General features: G+C 32.3%; 1 protein-coding gene across 3 annotated transcripts in view; it reads right to left on the bottom strand.

The window, feature by feature from the left end:
• Nucleotides 1–23,199, bottom strand: part of LOC127723375 (MAM and LDL-receptor class A domain-containing protein 2-like) — a 210,865-nt gene that overhangs the window by 42,458 nt on the left and 145,208 nt on the right. For all 3 annotated transcript variants that reach the window (XR_007992046.1, XR_007992047.1, XM_052229951.1), the window contains exons 54-60: nucleotides 22,687–22,794; nucleotides 21,000–21,050; nucleotides 19,485–19,582; nucleotides 18,330–18,456; nucleotides 11,587–11,759; nucleotides 10,325–10,406; nucleotides 8,536–8,719 (exon numbers count right to left, since the gene is read on the bottom strand). Coding sequence is in view for 1 of the 3 variants with exons in the window: in XM_052229951.1 (XP_052085911.1) it covers nucleotides 8,536–8,719; nucleotides 10,325–10,406; nucleotides 11,587–11,759; nucleotides 18,330–18,456; nucleotides 19,485–19,582; nucleotides 21,000–21,050; nucleotides 22,687–22,794 (823 nt within the window). In the remaining 2 variants the exon portion in view is untranslated. The remainder of the gene's footprint in view (nucleotides 1–8,535; nucleotides 8,720–10,324; nucleotides 10,407–11,586; nucleotides 11,760–18,329; nucleotides 18,457–19,484; nucleotides 19,583–20,999; nucleotides 21,051–22,686; nucleotides 22,795–23,199) is intronic.

Here is a 23,199-nt window from a genome sequence, read left to right as displayed (position 1 = left end):
GCCCAAAGAAATAGGGTTTATTTACGGGTTTACACATCTTCATAGCTAACATATTTTGATACTTATATCACGAACAGATATCTATGACAAACATTTCTTAAATTGTCAACTAAATTTAGATTTTTTTAAGAAACGTAGGTTTCAGCTACAGCAGACTAAATTGGCTTTTGATGGATTGAAAGCTTATGTAAAAATAAGAAAATGTGGTATAATTGCTAGTGAGTCAACTATTCAAGAAAGTTCAAATCAAGAGGAATGCTAGCAGTTATATCTATACGACCTTCAATAATGAAAAAATACGGGAACTGTAAAGTCGGTTATTAAAGGCCCCGCCCCGACATGAAAAAAATATGAAACAATTCAATTGAGCAAACTAACGGCCTTCTTTATTTCAAAGCTACATGTATCTTGCCACAAAAAAAAAATCCCAAATACATGTATATAACAGAATTGATGTACGTGCTTTTGACTTTGGACAGACACATAAATACTCAGAATGTTGTGAATGTGTATAGGCCCTTTATTGGTCATATAGCTCTACACTCCTATCTATTTTATACATTCTTTGGCTTTCAAATATTTAGCATTGAGCGTTCCTATAGTGAAAGTAAATCCAGAAAAGCGTTATAGATGCATGAAATTTATAAAGTGTTGTTTTGTGAGGGGATCAAAACGTATAGGGATCGATATTAATGTCTGTTTTATATGTGCAATGATATCGGCCTTCTAACTTTAGTGAAACTCTGCAGTTGTTCAGTGACGGATCCAGGGGGAGGGTTCAGGGGGTTGGAACCCCCCTTTTTTTGGACGATCAATGCATTTGAATGGGGACATATAATTGGAACCCCCCCCCCCCCCTTTTGCCCTGGGTTAGGAACCCCCCTTTTTAAAATGGCTGAATCCGCCCCTGTTGTTTCATGTATTTGATATGCAAATTTTCACAAAACTAAAAGGATAAGATGGATGAATTAATAGTTGATCGTTTAACGTCCAGTGGCATATATTATAGATTCATTATTAGGGGGAGTACAATAATTATGATATAATGATGAACATTGGCAATCATACAACAACTTCTTATTTATAAGAACGTACATGTGTAGATTTTCATCTTTTACTGTAAACGACAGTGTCCCCGGGAGTCAAAGCCAAAATCAAACTTGTGTAAATTTCTGAAACATACATTTCATTATTTAACCCAATGTAAAGCAAAACAAATGATACCGTTTTGAGCTATAAAACCAAGGCAACCCTTTATACTGGTCAAAAGTTGCTGGATCGTGATAGATGCATACGAAACTTCAATTAATTGTTTGTATTTTTCAATCTTTTATATCCGATAAAGATGAACACAAAATCTATCGGATAAAAACAACCGATTTTTCTATAAGATAAAATTTATCCTTATTGGAGTCAAATTTGTCATATGGATTCATAAAGGACAAAAAAATGTCCTCAGTAACGGAACAAAAAATACCCCCATGGTAAAATAATCCGTCATTCTTTAATACAAAGAACTATTGTGAATTATTTTTTCGGGTATTAATCTTTTAGACATACATTAAAAACGGTGTCCTTGATATGCAACCAAGAACACAATGAAAAGTGAATCTGTGAAAGTGTTCCATGTTTATTTGTTATGATAATACAATATATTTAACTATTTTATCAAAAAATTTAAATAAAAAAGAATATCTTAAACTCGTAAACACAATTTCAAGTTTAAAAATTTCTTCAATTTAAAATCCTTCTTAAGGAATACGGGATATATTTGCGTGATCTTATACTTATTTAATTAAAAAAATGCCTTCAAATAAATATGTTTCTTTGTATTCAATTTTCCACAATACATATTTAGCTTATTTTAAATGAAAATAAAGAACAGATAATAAAAAAACTGTTGAAGAGAAAATACATATTCGTGTTAAATTCGCCTCAGTTTAATTTGTTAATTCAAGTTTGACATCTAAAATCTTAATCCGCAATCCACATTTACCCGACAATCTTGTATATTGTATTTTCTCAATGGAATAACCTTACCTGCACGTGACCATCAGAAACGAAGACAAAAATTATATTTGTAATGGTATTTATCAAAACTTAAATGTTTGAATATTTAGTAGAATATGAATTTGCCAAATAAGCGAAGAATTATAATCTTGCATTGTTCAACATTGGAGAAATGACTCAAGTTGAACATTAATCATGTTAATACTGATTCAATATTTTATCATAGTCTCACCACATACAATCATAAAATGAGATTCACAGAAATAAACATAAAACATTAAAACATTTGCATTGTATGTCTAAATCTTAAAAAGAATAATGAGAGACTTTTAAGACACAATATATTTACTCATTTACATTTAAAATTTACAGTGTCCACCTGTACTATATGAAAATAAAACATTTTTTCTTTGAGAACTAGGAAATAAAATGCCGTTTCTTTCCAATGAAATATTGTTGATGTTTTTGGCAACTATAGCAGCAACATTGCCGTTATTAAATAAAAATATAAATTTTTCGCTATCTGATAATTAAAGGTTAAAATGTTCATTAAAATGTTTAGCTTAATGTATCATAATTTGTCTTAAATCTACATATAATGGGCATTTTAAAATGACATGAAGTTCATCTTCAATAGTAGAGCTACAACACATGTCATCTCGTGGACTTCTTTTCTTTCATACTTTCCAGTTTCTATTTTTAGTGGAGCTACCCAACATCTAAATTTTGCAAAAGCCCTGTTGTTTTTAATTGGCGGAATATTTTTTAACAAATAATAGTTGGCCAACAGTATATTTTTAAGCCCATTTCGCTCAGTTGAATAGAAATTCCAATTTTAACTGTTCTGTCGTAGAAATGTCATCATGTTATTGTTTGTACGTAGAACATGTATCATTATATTAAAATGTGTCAGTCCCAGCCAAGATTCACTGAATAACCACGAAATGTTTACAGATGATAAATAAATTTTACACAAAAATTCATGAATCTGTATGAACGTTATGTAAGATGAAGTTAATTAAGTGTTCACAAGAAAGTAAGTATGAATGTAAATTTTATTTAAAGTCGGAACATATATATACACTTTAACCGTGAGATAAAATATAAGCTTTGATGAGCTCTATAACCGACTATAATATAAAAACCGCAATGAATGAACGTTACCCGATTAGAGATGAACGTTTGGCAAATGCACGTTATCTGATGTACACAGTTATACACGATTGACGAACGCACGATACACGGTTAAGAATGAATGATTGATGAACGCACGATACACGCACGATACACGCACCATACACGATTAAGAATACACGATGCACGCACGTTACACGGAACGATGAATGATGAGCGCACGATTGGTACACGCACGATACACGCACGATACACGCACGCAACACGCACGATACACGATGAACGCACGGAATAATGGTCAGTTTGAATTTTAGAAGGTCTGTATGTCCTTTGATTGAGTTAAGCTATTTCAGTTGATATTTTATAGTGTGTCTTTCTATGTTGTGATGTTACACTATAATGTTTCAGGAAAAAGGGTGAAGGTTTGGTACCATTAAAACGTTTAAACCCGCTGCATTTGTTTGCATCTGTCCTAAGTCAGGAATCTGATGTTCAGTAGTTGTCGTTTGTTGATGTGGTTCATAAGTGTTTCTCGTTTTTTATATAGATTAATTAGACCGTTGGTTTTCCCGTTTGAATGGTTTTACACTAGTAATTTTTGGGGCCCTTTATAGCTTACTGTTCGGTGTGAGCCAAGGCTCCGTGTTGAAGACCGTACTTTGACGTATAATGGTTTAATTTTATAAATTTTGACTTGGATGGAGAGTTGTCTCATTGGCACTCATACCACATCTTCTTATATCCATTAAGGACTGATAAAATTTTTTTTTACGCAATTAAAAGGTAAAAATATCTAGGCCTTGTCAATATGTATTTTAAGATTTACTGTACCCAACTAAAATCTAAAAATATAGGGTGCTTTATACAATGGAAAGCAGGACACCCCTGCCTCTACCTTTACACATATGTACATAGTGTTCATATCATATCTTTCCTCATTACACTGATTGTATTATCTATATACTTAGCAATACAGTTATTATTTTCCTTGTAATTTCCATACACGCTGAGAATGGAGTCTATAACACATGTCCGTAGCTAATCTTTGAATTTTGTCCAATTTGGTCCTATTTCTAAGCTTTGGCAGCAGAAAAGAACTGTCGACAATAAGTCTTATCAGATCAAAATGTCCTTTGAATTCTTTAGACCAATATCCCATGTCAATAACTGATATCACATAAGACTTAAGTTTGCTGAATGTTTCTTTTCTCTGCTGGTGTAAGGCTGGACACAACAGCAGGAAATGGATTATATCTTCATCCGACGTTCCACAGAATTTACATAATGCCGACTCCCTGCCACCACTAAATTTAGATCTGTGAGATTCAAGTAAATAAGTCCCAGTTAGTAGCCGGACTTTTATCGCTCCCTTTTTATCATCCGGGACAGTTGAAGAAAGGCTGGTCCAAACCGGATGTGTAGAACCAATTCTTAACAAGGTTTTGTCCAAATATGTTAATGAAGACTTTGTTTCCATATCTTTAATGAGGGTTTTAGTCCAATAATCCTGAATTGCTAATTTAACTGTTGCTTTCCATTTTAATTTTGACGGTAAATTTTTGCTAAGTGTAGTTATACTTGGCAGATCATATAAAGCTAGCACACCTGTGACCTTACAGAAGAAGCTGAGATGGTTATCAATATTCATGATGATTTGTCTGTCTACTAAGCCTTGAATTGTCGAATTGTTGCAAGAAAGAACACTGTACAGAAATGAAAAGTTGCCTTTTATGTATTTCTGCCTCAATTGTTAGAGCACCCAACAGCATAAATATCGATCCAGTGGCTGTTCGTGTAGGCAGAGACTGAATATTACGCAATGTTTTTGTGTGAAAGCGGGTCATGATATCAAGTTGGCTCTAGTTAAGAGGGAGCATTTCCATTCCATATAACAGACGAGGAATAACATAGCTCTGATATATCCTGTAAGATGTCTGTGGGTTTAGTCCATTTGTTCCATGTAGACCAGTATTCATCCGAGAGTATAGGGTTGTTCACGCAATGCTGATGCGGGCATCAACATTAAGATTGTTTTCCTTCAATTCTGCTCTTATTAAGCCAAGATGTGTTATGTCTTCTGATGAATAAACAGGGGTATTGCCTTGTTTTAGCACTTTTGGCCAATGAAATTGTCTCCCTTCACAACTTCCTGTTTACACATTTTGCTGTATCTCTAGGAATCATTAAATGCCATTCCTTATCCAAGTCATCCACAGTTAACATTGATTTTAAATTAATATTTAATTAACAGTTTTTGAAAAGTGGATGGCAAATCTCTATTTTTTATTTATTTTCAAGAAATTTTTATATCCGATTTTGAAAATAGCGATGCAAGTAAAAGTAATCGTAAAATACAGGCTTGTTATGAACACCTGGACAACGGGAATGCTTTTCTCGAAACAATACAGGTTCAATAGTTAAGTTGTTAACTCGAAAAAGTAATGAAATAATCGTAATGTTTCAAAAATGGACGAGACCACGTTGTCAGAGAAAGGGTAAAACTTTCCTTAAATACTTTTGGTATGATTCATAATGAGCACTGCCTACTCCTTTCATAAAGTGTTTGCATCTTATAATTCTTTTTACAGTGAAGAAATCCAGAAAGAAATAAAGTCTTTAGACAGAAAAACTTCTGCAATTATCGCCATTTTATTCTTTAATAGAACTGGCCCCTGCGATATTTGACCTATATTATGTCTGCAGCAGTTACATTGTAAACAAATACATAGGCATCACGTGATTTAACCATATTACTTATTTTCGGTTCTTAAAAACTTCTTAAATCTTGATAAAGACCATTATCTTTCGTATGATTTCAAGATGATTCCGATTATTATTTTTTGAATGATTTCAAAGCACAGCTGACAAGTAAAGGTAAACATTCTTTCAAGAACTATTTTCTAGTGATAGCGATTTGTTATCATTGGTATGTAAAAAGTCCAAAACCATAACAATACGGATCTATTTATGTTCTGATTTTTTTTATGGATTGTAAAGTCATGCAAAGCTCATATAAATATGAAAAAAATACCAAAGGGATAGCTCAAAATACCATTTAATAACAATAAACATATGGACAGGTTAAGAATGAAATTCTGTACAGGACATAGGTATGTAAAATACGGAACCGAGTTCGGAAGGCAGCTTGGAAGCGACTGGAAGCGATAAAATGAAATCTGGTCAATGGTATAGTAAAATTGACGCTTTGACAGCGTCATTTTCCAATAAACCTACGATATAATTTCTTTAAAAAAAAATTCTGACTAAAAATGTAGGCTTTAGAGCAATAGTACAGTGCAATTATCTATATAATTTACATAGTTGAAAAAAAATTAATGAGTGCTGAAGTTCAAAACTGCCAGAAAGACATTGCTGATATAAACCTATGATATAAATTTCATCAAAATGATGGAAAGAATTGTACAGGTTAGATCACATACAAGAGTGACCAGATAGATGCAAGGACACACAGATGCATGGAAGGATACATGGACTGACACCCAGTAATTCTGTATCTCTCATTACGCATTGTGGCGGGGACTAATATAAATTCACAGTACCTAAGTTCTATACATGAGCTTTGAGAGTACTACAACAATACATTTGTATTATGGACATATAGCATAATAAATGCTTAAAGATGGCTGAAAAACTTCAAATCTTATTGACTTTGGCTAATTTTCAGTATTTTTCCAAAATCTAAAAATATAATGGCGCTGTATTTTTTCATAATGCTAATAGGTGACATTATCCTTTGAATTATTTAGTGAATAAAAATATCTTTATATCAACCAAGGTTCATTCTATTCTAATGTGAACAAATATTTTTTTTAAATCTGATGAGTTCTGTAATGCAATTTAGTTTGACCCTATCTTTGACCTTGGTTCAAGTATGACTACTTAAATATTCAGCAGTCCAATTTTGGTTAAGATCTGATAAAAGTGGCAACTTTTATAGTATCTGCAAGTTCTGAACTGTTATCAGATGACCTTGACCTTTTGATTTTGATTTTTGATGAAGCCTGAGTGCCCTGAGAGAACCACTGAACTTTGTTAGGAAAACTGAAAATCTTAGTCAATCAAGATTAGTGTTGAATACACCTGTCACATGTCGGACTCAAACTCACAACCTCAGTGTTGACAGGCTAGTGATACAGTAGTTTATCTACTTCAACCACTCAGACACTGAAGCCCCTTCTTCTTTGTTGAAGATCAGCTGTAAGTTGTTATCTCACTTAATTGTAACCTAGCTGTCAACAAGTCACTTTACTGTCATCTCTATCCCCCATCCCACAGGGAACCACTGAATCTTCTTTGTTGAAGATCAGATGTAAGTTGTTATCTCACTTAATTGTAACCTAGCTGTCAACAAGTCACTTTACTGTCATCTCTATCCCCCATCCCACAGGGAACCACTGAATCTCCTTTGTTGTTCGAAAGTTGTAACCTAGCTGTCAACAAGTCACTTTACTGTCACTTACTTGTAACCTAGCTGTCAACAAGTCACTTTACTGTCACTTACTTGTAACCTAGCTGTCAACAAGTCACTTTAGTCTCACTTACTAATGTAACCTAGCTGTCCACAAGTCACTTTAGTGTCCCTTACTTGTAACCAAGCTGTCGACAAGTCACTTTACTGTCACTTACTTGTAACCTAGTTGTCTACAAGTCACGTTACTGTCACTTACGTGTAACCTAGCTGTCGACAAGTCATTTTAGTCTCACCTACTAATGTAACCTAGCTGTCGACAAGTCACTTTAGTGTCCCTTACTTGTAACCTAGCTGTCGACAAGTCTCTTTACTGTCACTAACTTGAAACCTAGTTATCGACAATTCACTTTACTGTCACTTACTTGTAACCTAGCTGTCAAGAAGTCACTTTAGTCTCACTTACTAATGTAACCTAGCTGTTGACAAGTCACTTCAGTGTCTCTTACTTGTAACAACAAGTCACTTTACTGTCACTTACTTGTAACCTAGCTGTCGACAAGTCACTTTAGTGTCACTTACTTATAATCGACCTGTCGACAAGTCACTTTACTGTCACTTACTTGTAACCTAGCTGTCGACAAGTCACTTTAGTGTCACTTACTTGTAACTGAGCTGTCGACAAGTCACTTTAGTGTCACTTACTTGCAACCTAGCTGTCAACAAGTCACTTAAGTGTCATCTTCATCCCAATTATTTGCACAGACAGGGGAATATACACCATAAGTAGTTGGCTTTATTTCCAAGCGTCCTGAAGCCCTGTTTTGTCCATCAACCAAATGAACTGATGGATTCAAATCATCACTTACAGTTTTAACTGTCATCTCTATACCCCTCCCATAGGGAACCACTGAATTTCCTTTGTTGAAGATCAGATGAATGTAGGTGGTAATCTCACTTACTTGTAACCTAGCTGTCGACAAGTCACTTTGCTGTCATCTGAATCCCAATTATTTGCACAGACAGGGGAATATACACCATAAGTAGTTGGCTTTATTTCCAAGCGACCTGAAGCCCTGGTTTGTCCACCAACCAAATGTACTGATGGATTAAATTCATCGCTTACAGTTATAACTGTGGAATTATCTGAAGAAAACACAATATGTATAATTTTCATCATTTTATTTTCATAAATATCAAATAGAAAATTTAAGGATTTATTCTAAAAGACATGGGATGCGGTCTGTTGTAACTTCCAATATTTTTGGTTCCTATTATACTTTTTATATTATTAAAGGTTACAAAAAGTGATAATACATCATGGGAGAAAATATCTAATAATATAATTGAACTTTTGACAATGAAACTCGACCTCATACTTGCTGAAATCTAAAATGTTAAACCTTTCGGAATTTTGGTTTTTTCAATGCTCTTCAACTTTGATGTTTATTTGGCCTTTTTAACTTTTTTTATTCTAGCGTCACTGATGAGTCTTTTGTAGACAAAACGCGTCTGACGTACAAAATAGTAATCCTGGTATCTATGATGAGTTTATCTAGGTTACCATAAGCAACCATATATTCTAGAGAAAAATTGTGTTCCATTTTGGTCCTTGTATGGAGTACTTTATAGATAACTCCTACTTTAAGGTGGGCTGGTGTTGCTCAGTCTTTAGTGTTCTATTTAGTGTTTAAATCGACTTGTTTGTCTTTTGTGTTTTGCCATGGCATTGTCAGTTTCTCTCAACTTTTTATGCTTTATATAAATGTTTAATCAATATCTGAGATTATGCATGCCAGACTCTTTCAGGATGGTTATGGTTATTACAGAGAATTGCTATAAAAATTATGTTATCCGGCAAAAAAAAAAATATGTGCTTGTTTCCTACCCCCTAAGTTTGATCGTCGACCCTAAAATATTTTATTGCCTTTCCAAAATTTATTCAAGAAAAAAATCGTCATATTTGACAACAAATCCAATTCCTTTGAATTATTCACTCAAATTTGTAATAAGATAGACACATATCGAGTGTAGAAGGTCTTGTCAAATCATTGAATATTATAAATGTATCAACACACATGCGCAAATTACCGGATGCATAAGTGTAAAACTCTGAGAAAACATGAAATTTTATCCAAATCTCGTTAATATGCATAATGAAATAAAATCCTGACTTACAATATTTCATAATGGTTGGAGGCAGGAAACAGACAAATTTTTTTTGGGTCTAAGCATTATCAAGATTGAAAGCTATGGTCTCCAGTAATTTGCTCCCTATTGCTGTGTAATTGTGCTATTTAACAGTAGCATATCATATCTTTAAATCAGTTTTCATTGAAATCCTAGCGCAAAAAGATGTTTCTCTAAGTTTTTTATTTTTAAACTAAAATTTAGTTTTTCTCTAAATAAATCTGTCGATTCAACAACAAAAGTATATGCAGAACTACACATTAGGCACATCAACTATACAAAATTTCATCAACAATTTACCAATACTTTTTGAGTTCTTACATTTACAAAAAGGATTTCTCTAAATTGTGAGTTTTTTACAAAAATAATTGTCCAATTTTCACACAAAAATTAAATATACATCTACATATGTAACAACTGTGCACAACTTCATTGGCTTCAACCCATTTTTTTTATTTTTGGGGGTTTACAAAAATTGATGACAGACACATGGAAGGACAAAGTGTAAACTGTAAGGATCCCACATAAAGGGCCCTATTAATAAAAGTCATTGAAACTTACCACATTCACCAGAAAACAACATGATATGGTCCAATGCTATATCTCCATAGTAACCACTTCCACCAACACCATTAAACATAATCTGTAATATAAAAAAAATCAAAAAAATTTCTTCATTGAAAGAAGGAGTTACTTGCATCCTAACATTTTTATTTTATTTGATTAGGTAGGCTTGGCAACCTGAAGATATTATATATTTGATAATATAAAAATAGGGAGATGTAGTATGATTGCCAATGAGACAAATATCCACCAAAGTTCAAATGAAGTGGACGTAAGCAATTATAGGCAACTGTACAGCCTTTAACAAGGAAAAATATGACTTTGGAATTCAAAGGGAAAACTTCCGAGCCTAACATTTCATATGATTCCCTTATACGTCTCTTCTTCCCTACTGAATTTCATTGTAAGAAATTTTGTAGTGATTAGCATAAGTAATCTTAAAAGGCCTGTCTTTGTCTTAAGCAGTTATCTGTAAAATGCCTGCTATCAATAGCCAATGAAAGTGTATTTTATACTAAACCAACTTAACTGACATATAGATCATTTGGTCTAAGGTGCTTTTGCAATGTTCCTTACTTCTGATAGTCCCAAAGAGTATCACCAGCCTAGAACTAGTACTTCAGTACTGGCATGAAAATAGGGATATTGGTATATCTAAATTTGCTGTAATACAATTTCAAAATCATTTCAAATTACATGAATTAAGGAATGTATCTCCTTCATGCATAGGTCTATTTCTTTGTCTGGGATTTGGCTATAATTTTGGTCCTTTTGGGTTATATCAGCACTTCAAAGTTGAAAATAAAGTGTAATTTTAAAATAGCCCTAAACGGAAGTCTCGTCTTTGACTTACTAGTCCGTCCGATGACGGAAACAATATCCTGATGCCTTTCTTTTTGTTTTCCTACCAAAATAACCCAAACTGAATAATCATAAGCGAGGATGACAAATGCAACTATGCATGGTCCTTATATGATTAATTCATTGTGGAAGGAAGAGAAGCGACACACAAAATGAGGTCTTCTCATTTAATAGTATAGATAGTTACTTCCAATATAAATACTGTGAATTCAGAAATTATTGAGATTTTTGAAGAATGGAATATAATGTGAGATTTATAATTGCGATTTCAATAAATACTGCATACAGATTTATGTATCAGTAATCAAAGTGCAAGTTTTTTTTAATGTGATATGCATTATTCACATTAACAAAATCCGCGTAACAATTTCTGCATTAACGGTAATGAAAATATATACCTTTATGTTAGCTCCAGGTTGAATATATATCTTCTGGAAATACCATTGATTCCCCTGTGAGGTGTACTTTGTAAATATTGTCTGATTTGAAAATGGTGTTGAAAGTATCACATCTAATCTTCCAATATTAGCGCCATACATGTGATAATAGAATGACAAACACATCTGTGTATCTGTAAAACAAATATTCATGGTTCTTTTAAAATCATTTTTATCTTTGTAAGTACTGTGGATTCATTATTATTCCTTTGATACCAATTATCGTGGATTTCCTGGTTATATGTGAACCACGAATATAAATGTTCAAGAAGTTCAAATTTTCTATAGGCTTGTATGCAGACTTTGGCAAAACCAGGAAATCAAATACCCATGAAAACACAATTTTTCCTCAATCCAAGAAAATTGGTATCCACTAAAATAAAAGAATCTACAGTAGTGAAGTCCTGTTGATATTTATATGTATGTTTTTAACAGAGTGTTAGGTAGATTTCAACATTTATATGTTTTATTTTATCTTACATAATAATGTGTGAAGGCCTTCAACAAACTATTTACATTTAACTAAAACCTGTTAAAAATAGCCGCATTGCAAGATTTTGTTATTATATAAATTATGAAAAACATGAAAAAAGCAACAACCAAACCTCAAAAATAATTTGATACAAGATGTTGAAAATTCAACAATCGTAATATTATTAATGATTTAGTAAATAAGCTGTGTTGGATGGAAATTCATCTTATGTTAGTGCACATATATATATATATATATATATACATCTTTCAATCAGTTTAATTGAAGTCTGGAGCTGGCATGTCAGTTAACTGCTAGTAGTCTGTTGTTATTTATGTATTATTGTCATTTTGTTTATTTTCTTTGGTTACATCTTCTGACATCAGACTCAGACTTCTCTTGAACTGAATTTTAATGTGCGTATTGTTATGTGTTTACTTTTCTACATTGGCTAGAGGTATAGGGGGAGGGTTGAGATCTCATAAACATGTTTAACCCCGCCGCATTTTTGCGCCTGTCCCAAGTCAGCAGTTGAACGGCAAACGATTAAATGGCGTCTAAGTTCAAGACATTGGTCAAGTGATAAAAGGTCAGAGTTTACCGTTTTCTTGTGAACGTGTACACCTCTTGGTTTTTTACCTCGTATCGTCTAATTGTAACTCGTACATAAATAAACTTGTAGGGTCCAAATCTTGAGTGAATAAGCTTCATTATTATGTATACTTATTTATGAAAGGTGTTATAAAAGTATTCTAAAACAACGATGGAAGTTGAAATTTTTTTTGGAAAATTTGCGTAGGTCTATGGAAAATCCCAAATCATTTCTTAAATGGGTTTGGTAACGTATGGAGGGGTAAAAAATATGCAGTAAAACCATTTTCTGGATCTTATATATTAATTATAGATCATAAATTCCCCAGATACGCAATTGTGTCAGCTTATTCGTGGCGAAGCGGAGATCAACGGGAGATAACTCCGTACACGCATCTTGGGAAACTGCAAGTTCACAACAGTAAATTCGAGTAAAATTAATGATTGTAGTTATATTTCGACACTTTCTTGAATAACCATTCTATATTTAATGTTCCTCTACTCTTGTAACATTAAAATAGTCATGGAATGTTTGAATATGGCATTTTTTCAAGTACCCTAAAACAGGTTTTTGAAAACTTCCAAAGAAGAAAATTATAGATAACTGACTTTTCTCTGAAACTTGGACTTATTTGTATATTCTCAAACACCCTTTTGGTAGATGGAATGATACAAGTCTTTGTTTTACTTTCTTTGTATCAATATTCTTAGAAAGGATATGAAAATAAACTCAGTGTTTGTACATGTTGGTTGTTTAGGACAGTTTGTTTAAATATATTAAAATTTCACTCTAAAATCAGACTTGAATTTTTATATTTAAATAAGTATCTAACATAGAAAGTTGTTAATCTGGTGCACTGAAAATGTTCCATCAGAAATGAGATTTAACAAAGTTATTTAGACTGAAGAACTTGTCACTTTTTATGCTGATCATATGGGGAAAAAAGAGTGATATTATAAATTCTAACACGGCATCAATTGTGAAACAATAGTTCTTTCCTACAGACATTTTATTTTTCAAGATGCGAGGCTTGCCGATCAATTTACATATTTAAGATTTCACTGTTAAGAGTGGAAAAATAACTTATTGACAGAGATTCTGTATGGGAGTGTTTCTCTTGATATTTTTAAATACATTTATGTTACCAACTACATTGTATCTTTGTTTTTCTACTATGATCTGCAAAGAGATGGGTTCTTTATGTGTGACCTCAATGATCGTCAACCATGATTATTGGTAGCCTTTATTCCTGATGTAACAATGGAAAATTCTGAGAAAAGCAAGAACTTTTAAGCAGATCCAGGTCTTTTATAAAGAGAGGGTGGATTATTCCTAATTTCCATATACAGAAAAAACATATTTCATTTCATGCCAAATAATTACATACAAGAGGGGTTTATCAGCCATTTGTCAGCAGAACTTGTGTTACAATAGAATTTAACACTGCATTACATTAAAATACAATATGGAAAAAAAGAAAACGTAGACAATACATGCCCCCCTCCTCTTTGAAAATTGGCTTGATCCACCCCCGAGATAAGAAACTATATAAGATGTACAAGTTCCGTTGCTCGCTCTTAATCAAGAGAAAAAATCTGAACATCCAAAAATCCAGAAAGGGATTTAAAACATTATAATCAACACAAAGAAAACTGAACAAAAAGCTGTATTGCAATCTGATATCATGCAGTTCTCATAATTCCTATTACATGTATTACTTCAAGATTTGATTTTTTTCCTTATATTTGAATTCATAAGTCCTACAAACAACTGTTGAGTCCTTTAATTAAATTATTGATTGAATAATGAATGATTAGCTAAGCTGGTCTGTAAATAAAGTCTGAAAATGCTTTGTTTAAATAAAAGAGTGTTATTATGTCATAAAATATACTGAATCAACTTCAAATTTAATCCAAATTCATATTTAACTGCTCTAAAATGCATAGTCAATTGAACTACAAAACAAAAACCTGAGACTACTATAACAATTAACATAGAGATTGGTCACTTCCCATGTTATAGTAGTCTCAGACAAAAACAAAGCTGACTTAAATACATGTACAGTATGTTCAGAAATTTTTTGAAGAATGGACAACAATGAGATATTTATTTTTCTGATATCAGAAAAAATCTCATAGTATCAAATCAGAATGAGAGTTCTTTTTATTGAGGTAATCAATTTAATCACATTATTTACTTTAATAAAACCTCATGATAATATCTGAATTTACAGTCATGACTTAGCTTGTCAACCTCTACACTTAAAAATTTAAGGTTCCTAGGCCTAAATGTGGTTGAAATACAGACAATTTTGGTAACTTTTACAAAAAATCTCTTTTTTATGACATACCTTACAATTTCAGAATAAGCTGCATTAAGTTATATATGTATCACATATAAGAATGCTAGTTTGTATTTTAATATCATGATTATCATGATTATTGCAATAAGTTGTTATTATTCAATTAATTAAAAAAAACATCAATTATTTTTGAATTGATAGATCTGGAACTAGTACATACATTTGTTTTTTTAAACATCTATATACTATTCATTAGGGAACTTATTCAAATATATTTTGTACAAGACAGTCATGGCAGTTCACAATTACAGTGGTCATTATAAACATAATGACACAATTTATACAACCAAATTTTATTGTTGATATATGTAAACTGAAATCATTGCAGAATTTTTCTTTCAAATGATTTAATGTTTGTTAGTCACTTACTTTAAATACTTAACCTGTACTAAAATAAAGAGATGTGGTATGATTGCCAATGAGATAACAGTATAGAAACTATCCACCAGAGTCCAAATGTCTGTTAGCAGTTAAATTATAAGTCACTTTACAGACATCAACAATGAATACATTTCATTGTTATCAGGCAGATGAGGAAAAAGAGTAATGATAGCTTTTTAGCTTACTACATGTACAAGAGAATATAAGAAATATAATAATATAAATAAGGAAATAATAGAGACAAAAAAGACAGGACTTAGCCACTGGACTATATGTAAAGTGTTCCCTTACTAATCCTTAAAGGAGCTGCTGTATACTTAGAAAAAAGGATGTTGAGGACTTGGCCACATCAATCAGCATTTTTAGACACTACATTATGGTCAATTGCAATCTGCCCTATTTGCTCCAACCTCTAATGAGTATTAAAATTAATACCTAGGGTGGGAATTCAGGATCTCCTGTAGTTGGTGATCGCAATACTGGTATACTAGTATTGTGCACAATACTGGTATAAAAATTTTGTACCAGTATTGTATTCCAGTATTGTACCAGTATTGTGTTTTTTTAAAATAAACAATACATACAGGTAATTAATCTTTTATTAAAGGTGTCACATATATATGCATAATGATATTAACATATGACATGACAATTTTAAATGGAATGATTGTATGTTTAACTGATGATGCCATTGATGGTACACTGTGATTGTAATCAAAGAAAGTTTTAAATCTTCTGATGTTTTTTTCTTAAGGGAACCGTACTGTCTCAGCATTTTAACAAACTCTTTACTTTCTTCTATGTTTTCTTCCAGCTCTCTCTTTCTAAGTCTCAATAGTATATTTTAGTGAATTTTATATTGACATTAATGCTATTATAGCTTCTGTATCATCAGCATTGGTATTGTTTATTTCTTCTTCAGATGGCATTTCTGCAATCCCCACTTCCTATATTGATATTTATGTATTCAGTCTGTGGACTTTCTCTTACGCTTGCTATATTACAAGCTTGTTTAAATAGCACCTGTACGGCTCTCTTATTGTAGGAGTGCTTGTCTAGTATTAGTATTTGAGTATTTGTACCAGTAGATATATCTGCTACAAATTGTATTGCCCATGGTTCTGAATCAACTGCTTTAACTACCCTTAACATTCATGTAGACAAACTAGTAAAAGTAGTTAATTTGATTATAATCAGGTTCCCCTGTTAAGCAACTTTTTATGTTTAATGAATATTGATATCTTTTATCATGTTTATTGTGAAAGATTGATAAGAAAATAAAGACAAACAAATGCTTAGAATCTTAGTATACATGTATTAAAATATCTGTAAAAAATAAACGATTTTGTGGTATACCAGTATTGCGATCACCAACTACAGGAGATCCGGAATTAAACCCATGTATGTTCATTTACTCTATTGTTCTCTATGTACATACATGTACATGTATATGAAATATATCAAATGCAACAAAATGCTGGAATGTAAATATGGTAATTTACATCATGTACATTATTACAGCCTCATTTTAAAGGACCTAGTAAAGGAAGTCCCTAGACCTAGCTAGACCTATTTCTTAGGCAAGGTGTATTATATAACTCTTGAAAGTAGTTAAATGCAATTGTAAAATTAATTTTATCTGCTGTTAAACAATAATAACACGATAATGGTTATTTCTAAGTATTTAGTAACAACAGCGTGCAATTTAGGTAAACAAACACCAATAATCTACCACGTGTTTGTCTGCTGTGCTTAAATATTCAAAACGACCCATCGGGTTTATTTACACGAATTTTTGCTAAAGCAGACAGCTAAACATGTCTGTTTACCTAATAAGTTCTATAAAAAATGCATTTGCTGTTATGACTTGTGTATGCATGGAAATATAATGAACATAACATTGATTATTTACCGTAAATATTGAATACACATCATTCCTGAGCTATACACACAAAACACATGGCACTTTTGTAACGATGGATGGTAACGTATAGCCACTTTATAACAGTAAATCCCATTGGATAAGCTACCCTACACAGTACATAATATGCAAATTAATGATTGGATACGAATTTGTGTCAGCTCTCAAATCGATGGAAAAATGTAAACATTGGAATCCGCCATTTTGACATAGGAAACAAACTAATTTTGAATCTTGGATTAAAGGACATTGCGCACATTGCCAGCGTATCATGCATAACCAGTCATGTGCAAATATATCTTTTAATTAGTTTTATACACTTACTTTTCTATGTTTTAGTTAATTTAATGTTTTAATTTACTACAGAATGGAACATCGTTCTCAAAGACGCCGTAGAAAAAATTATAGGTGGAGCTGTTTGTGGGCGTAAACATTTTACATACAGGTACTTTTTTTGTCGACAAATTGACCTCTATCTGTCAGATTCAGGCGTTTGCCGTTCAACTGCAGGAGCCTCTAGCCTTTGTTAGTCTTGTATTATTTTTAATTTTAGTTTCTTGTGTACAATTTGGAGTTTAGTATGGCGTTCATTATCACTGAACTAGTATATATATTTGTTTAGGGGCCAGCTGAAGGACGCCTCCGGGTGCAGGAATTTCTCGCTGCATTGAAGACCTGTTGGTGACCTTCTGCTGTTGTCTGTTCTATGGTCGGGTTGTTGTCTCTTTGACAGTCATTCCCCATTTCCATTCTCAATTTTATGTATAAGACTTTGATTGAATTTGGAACATTCAAATATGGAATAAAAGATGAATTTTGGTCTGTTTTGTAGATTTTCTTATAACAGCTCAATTTTCATATAGTTACAGACTTTCCATAGAGATTTTTTCAATCCGAAATAGGTTATCAGATGTATTGATATTCATTTGCAAAAGGTTGATTTCTATCTGACGCAGCTGAAATGTAATGAACTTACTAGGATGTAGAAGACTTGAGGTCAAGCTGGCATACTCCCCTGTTGCCATGTCAGTTGTCTCTATATACATGTAGTAACTGCCTATGGCAGCACTATCTGGTCCTGTGTCTGTTGAAGGTGTTCCTTCCTGTTAAGCAAACATATATTTCCGATAACGATTAGGCCTTATAGGCATAGGGTCATGCATACAAAACTAAACATTAAGCCTTCCAATTGATATTTTATAGTATGTCTTTCTATGTTGTGATGTTATACTATTGTTTCAGAAAAGGGAGAAAGTTTGGTAACATTAAAATGTTTAATCCCGCTGCAAATGTTTGCACCTGTCCTTAGTCAGGAATCTGATGTACAGTAGTTGTCGTCGGTTTATGTAGTTCATACGTGTTTCTCGTTTTTATATAGATAAGACCGCTGGTTTTCCCGTTTGAATAGTTTTACACTAGTAATTTTTGGGGCCCTTTATAACTTGCTGTTCAGTGTGAGCCAAGGCTCCGTGTTGAAGGCCGTACCTTGACCTATAATGGTTTACTTTTATAAATTGTTACTTGGATGGAGAGTTGTCTCATTGGCACTCATACCACATCTTCCTATATCTATAAATTGATGGTTATATAATCATCTTCTCTCTAAAATGTCAAAAGTTTATATTTGTAAATGCACTTCATTTTGGGAAACATTTTTTTTTGCATTTTTAGCCAACTTTTCCATTAATTTTAATTGAATATATTTTTTAGACTTTGTTTACATACTCATGTTATAAAGGATCCCAGTTTGAAATATTGACTGTATTTTATTTTCATTATGTCTTTCAAATGAAGAATGTCATGCATTTAACCACTCAGGAAATACTCAAATATGTTTTTAATTAATATTTTCTGTAAGAAAGAAGTTTCTACAAGACACAATGCCTCACTCCCACTTTTAAATTTCCATTTTCAGAGAACTATGTAATTTGGGTTAAAACGCTAATTTTGTATATATTTTAAAAAGTATAAATCATAGTGAGCAGAAATCCTACATTTCAAGTTGCTGTGATCACAATTTCTAAGATAACTGGTAAAACAAGGTAAAACTGACCATTTATGATCATAGGCAAAAAAAAAAGTAACCTGCGATTAATAATGAATCAACATTTAAGTTAACAAATGTACATACTAGATGTCTTATCCAGTCAGCATTGTCTTGACTCTGGTAATTGTAGAAAAGACAAAATGGTTCTGTTGCTATTTCAAATGTACATGCACTCAACACATCTATAAAATAAAATAATTCTATATTATTTGAAATTTGATTCTTCAATTCAAACCAAAATAGCTTGTCAATCCATATTTTCTTTCAACTGGTCAGTCCAAAGGCTATTGAAACTAGCGGCCATAAAGAGATTGACCACTTACCAATATATACTGTTAATCAAATTATTTTTGTGGATCCTTTTTTTGATGTTAAGTCCTTTCCATGCCACTTTGGGGGGAGGGGGGTCTGATTAAACAAATCAAACTATATCTCTTTCAATTAGAACTCTTCAATGATTTGCATATCCTCTGCAAGGAAGCTTTCAAGTGGAAGTTCTCAAGAAGAAAATAAAGAATAAATGGATACCTATGCACTGATGCTACTTTCAGTGTGGGAAATTGATGACAAAAACTATCTCCCTTCCATGTAGAACTCTTTAATGTTATATAAAAATAAGATGTGGTATGATTGCCAATGAGACAACTTTCCACCAGAGACCAAATGACATAGACCTTAACAACTATAGGTCATCGTACGGCCTTCAACAATGAGCAAAACCCATATTGTATAGTCAGTTTGAAAAAGGTCCCGAAATGACAAATGTAAAACAATTCTAACGTGAAAACTAACGACCTGATTTATGTAAAATAAACAATGAATGAAAAACAAATATGATATACAGCTATTTTCGGGATTATCTTACTGTCTTTACAAATATATAAGGGTGGATCCAAGTTTGACAATTTTGTGATGATTGATATTTGTATCATTATTCTGCTCTTGAAAGTTGCAAAAATAAATTGCTCTTAAAAATCAAAATTCTGACCACATGCACATCTTCAATATATGTACAAACAGCCAGCAAAGTGAAAACTTCCTAGCATTCAAACTGTAGGAGGAGTAATCTAGAAACACCATGCAAGTAAATAATCCAAAAAATGACAAAGTTCAACTAACTCACAAAAGAGCAAATACTGATAAAAATTAAACCCTGACCACATGCACACCATCAATATATGTACAAACAGATAGCAAAGTGAAAACTTCCTAGCATTCAAACTGTAGGAGGAGTCATCTAGAATAGCTATAAACCAATAATGGGACAGACTGACGGACAGGGGTAAAACAATATGCCCCCCAACTTTCAGTTGCGGGGGATAAAAAACAAGGGACACTTTTTATCCCTTCTGACCTATCAATTATCCTTTAAGGCTGAACATTTAGCCATCCCGGTACATGATTTTCTGTGAATTTTCATAGCAATTTCGAAATTGATCAGAATACAGAAATAATTCTGGCAATTGTGGGAGTGCCCTGTTTTTTGTTTAAAAATGAGGACCATAAAAACATTATTTTATAACAAAAGTTAAGTAGTCTTCACATGATTTTTCTAAATTTTTTTTCTAATATTTAAAAAATATTTTAAGACTGACTTACTTGCAGAGTTTGTGGAGTTTGAACTGCTGTCACCTGTGTCAGTTTTCAAAGCTAAAATAAAAAAATAAATAACTAAGTTGATTTCACAGTATTTATACATATGCAAAGCAAAGAAAAAGCATTGATTGATTGGTTGTTTAAAGTCACTTACAGCACACTCAGCTTTTTAATGGTGGCAAGTTTTTATTGATGGAAGTAGACGGACTGCCCTGCAGAGAGATCCATCAATAGTCGACAGGAAATCTGTCAATCTTAGTAAATTAAGATCAGAGTTGAAAACCACCTTGCCATGAACTTATATTGTATAGAATAAAAGAAAACCAGGTAATTAGTCAAACCTGTTTTAAGAGACCACTTAAGAGAGAGCAAAAAAGTGGTCTCTTAAGACAGGTGGTCTTTTAATACAGGTTCAATTTATATGAAATGTACTACAGAGGAATCTAAAATTGATGTTCTTTTAACACAGGTTTTTGCTTAATACAGGTGGTCTCAAGCAGGTTTGACTGTATATAAAAGAAGAAAACCAAAAAATTAAGCACCATAGATTTCAAATAAACAATAACAGACATAAAGTATTATGTATAATGAATATATATATATATATATATATATATATATATATATATATATATATATGTACAAGAGATACAATATGGCACAGAGTAAACATAAGGAGATATAATTAGGCCAACAATCATTCCCAAGGTCCATCAGACATGTGGCAATGTCCAATAATAAATGGTTTGGTCCAGTAAAATGTCATCAATTACTGGACTAAATGACCTGTGTAGATGTTAAAATTCTGTAATACTCATAATGTAAAAGACAGCTAAAACACTGACTGGACCAGTAATGATTGAACAATTACTGGACCAAAAGTCCACTCAGGTCCAAAAAAACCTTTAGAACCTGTCGGTCAACAAAAAATATTTATCAAAATTACTGTCTTTTGATGTGGTTTTATTGACTTTAAAATAAAAAGCAGATAATATTCACTGAGGTCAATATATTTACCGAAAGACAGTAATTGTTTTATTATATATTCCAAGAGATAAAAGTGCATTCATGGACAATTATTTACCAAAAATCAATTGTTCATCAAATATTTTACCATAAGTATACATGTAAAAGCATATGTGACATTTAGCGCGGTAAATACCACTTTTCTTCAGGATAATGTGCTGTTTTATTAAAATTCTAATTCATGATGAAAAACCTGCTAAAATAAAACCAATATTTCCTGTCTCTAATATCCTTACAATTTATCTTTAAATTTCTATATGTCAAAGGTCAAATCTTTGTGAAGTACATTTGCTGAAAATTATATGCTTAAAAGGAGTGATGGAAGGAGAGACAAAATGAAAGATGAAAGAAAGACGCAGACCAGTATACCTGTTTTAGGAGTATTATATCTGCTAATATATTTTATATAAATAATGTAATAACAATGAAATAAAATACAAGATTTTCTAACCTCTCAACTTGTAGGTTCGTGTTGCTTAGTCTTTAGTTTTCTATGTTGTGTCTTGTGTACTATTATTTGTCTGTCTGTCTTTTTCTTTTTTAGCCATGGCGTTGTCAGTTTATTTTCAATCTATGAGTTTGAATGTCCCTCTGGTATCTTTCTCCCCTCTTTTGTAAAAATTGAATATGTATATAATTAAATTGATTTAAAAAATAAATTAACCTTCATCAGATCCATCCAAACAATCCTGGTAGCCATCTCTGACAAGGAACTCTGGGATACATACTCCTGAACTCTTACATGAAAATGTATTTATACTGTCTTCACAGCCTAAAATTAATATAAAACACATTTATCATATTCAATGCCATCATAGATAATATTTTTCAATTACAATAGCCTTTTTAAGAACCATTTGTCAAGATTGTATATATCCCTGCTCTATCATCGAAACAAGAATATATGAATACAATAGGTATCTTTAATTATCCAAGCCAACCAGTCTTTGCTCTTACTCCTAATTGCCCTGTGCCTGTGGGAGGATCAGCTAATTACTAATTTCAAGTCTTTAGTTTATACAACATTGAGTTTCAAAAAACTTTCTTATGTCTGTATGTTATTGAAAAAAAAAAAACATTTTTTTTTTATTAGAATTGAAAAAGATTGTTTGTCCTCAGAAAAATACCCAGTGCCTCCCCTATTCCCCAGAAGGTGAATGTAATGCATCACCACTTT

The sequence above is a fragment of the Mytilus californianus genome, unplaced genomic scaffold, assembly GCF_021869535.1.
Source record: "Mytilus californianus isolate M0D057914Y unplaced genomic scaffold, xbMytCali1.0.p SCAF_13, whole genome shotgun sequence".
Taxonomy (NCBI): domain Eukaryota; kingdom Metazoa; phylum Mollusca; class Bivalvia; order Mytilida; family Mytilidae; genus Mytilus; species Mytilus californianus.
Note: the sequence above shows the minus strand (reverse complement) of the source record. Positions and strands in the feature narration are given on the sequence as shown.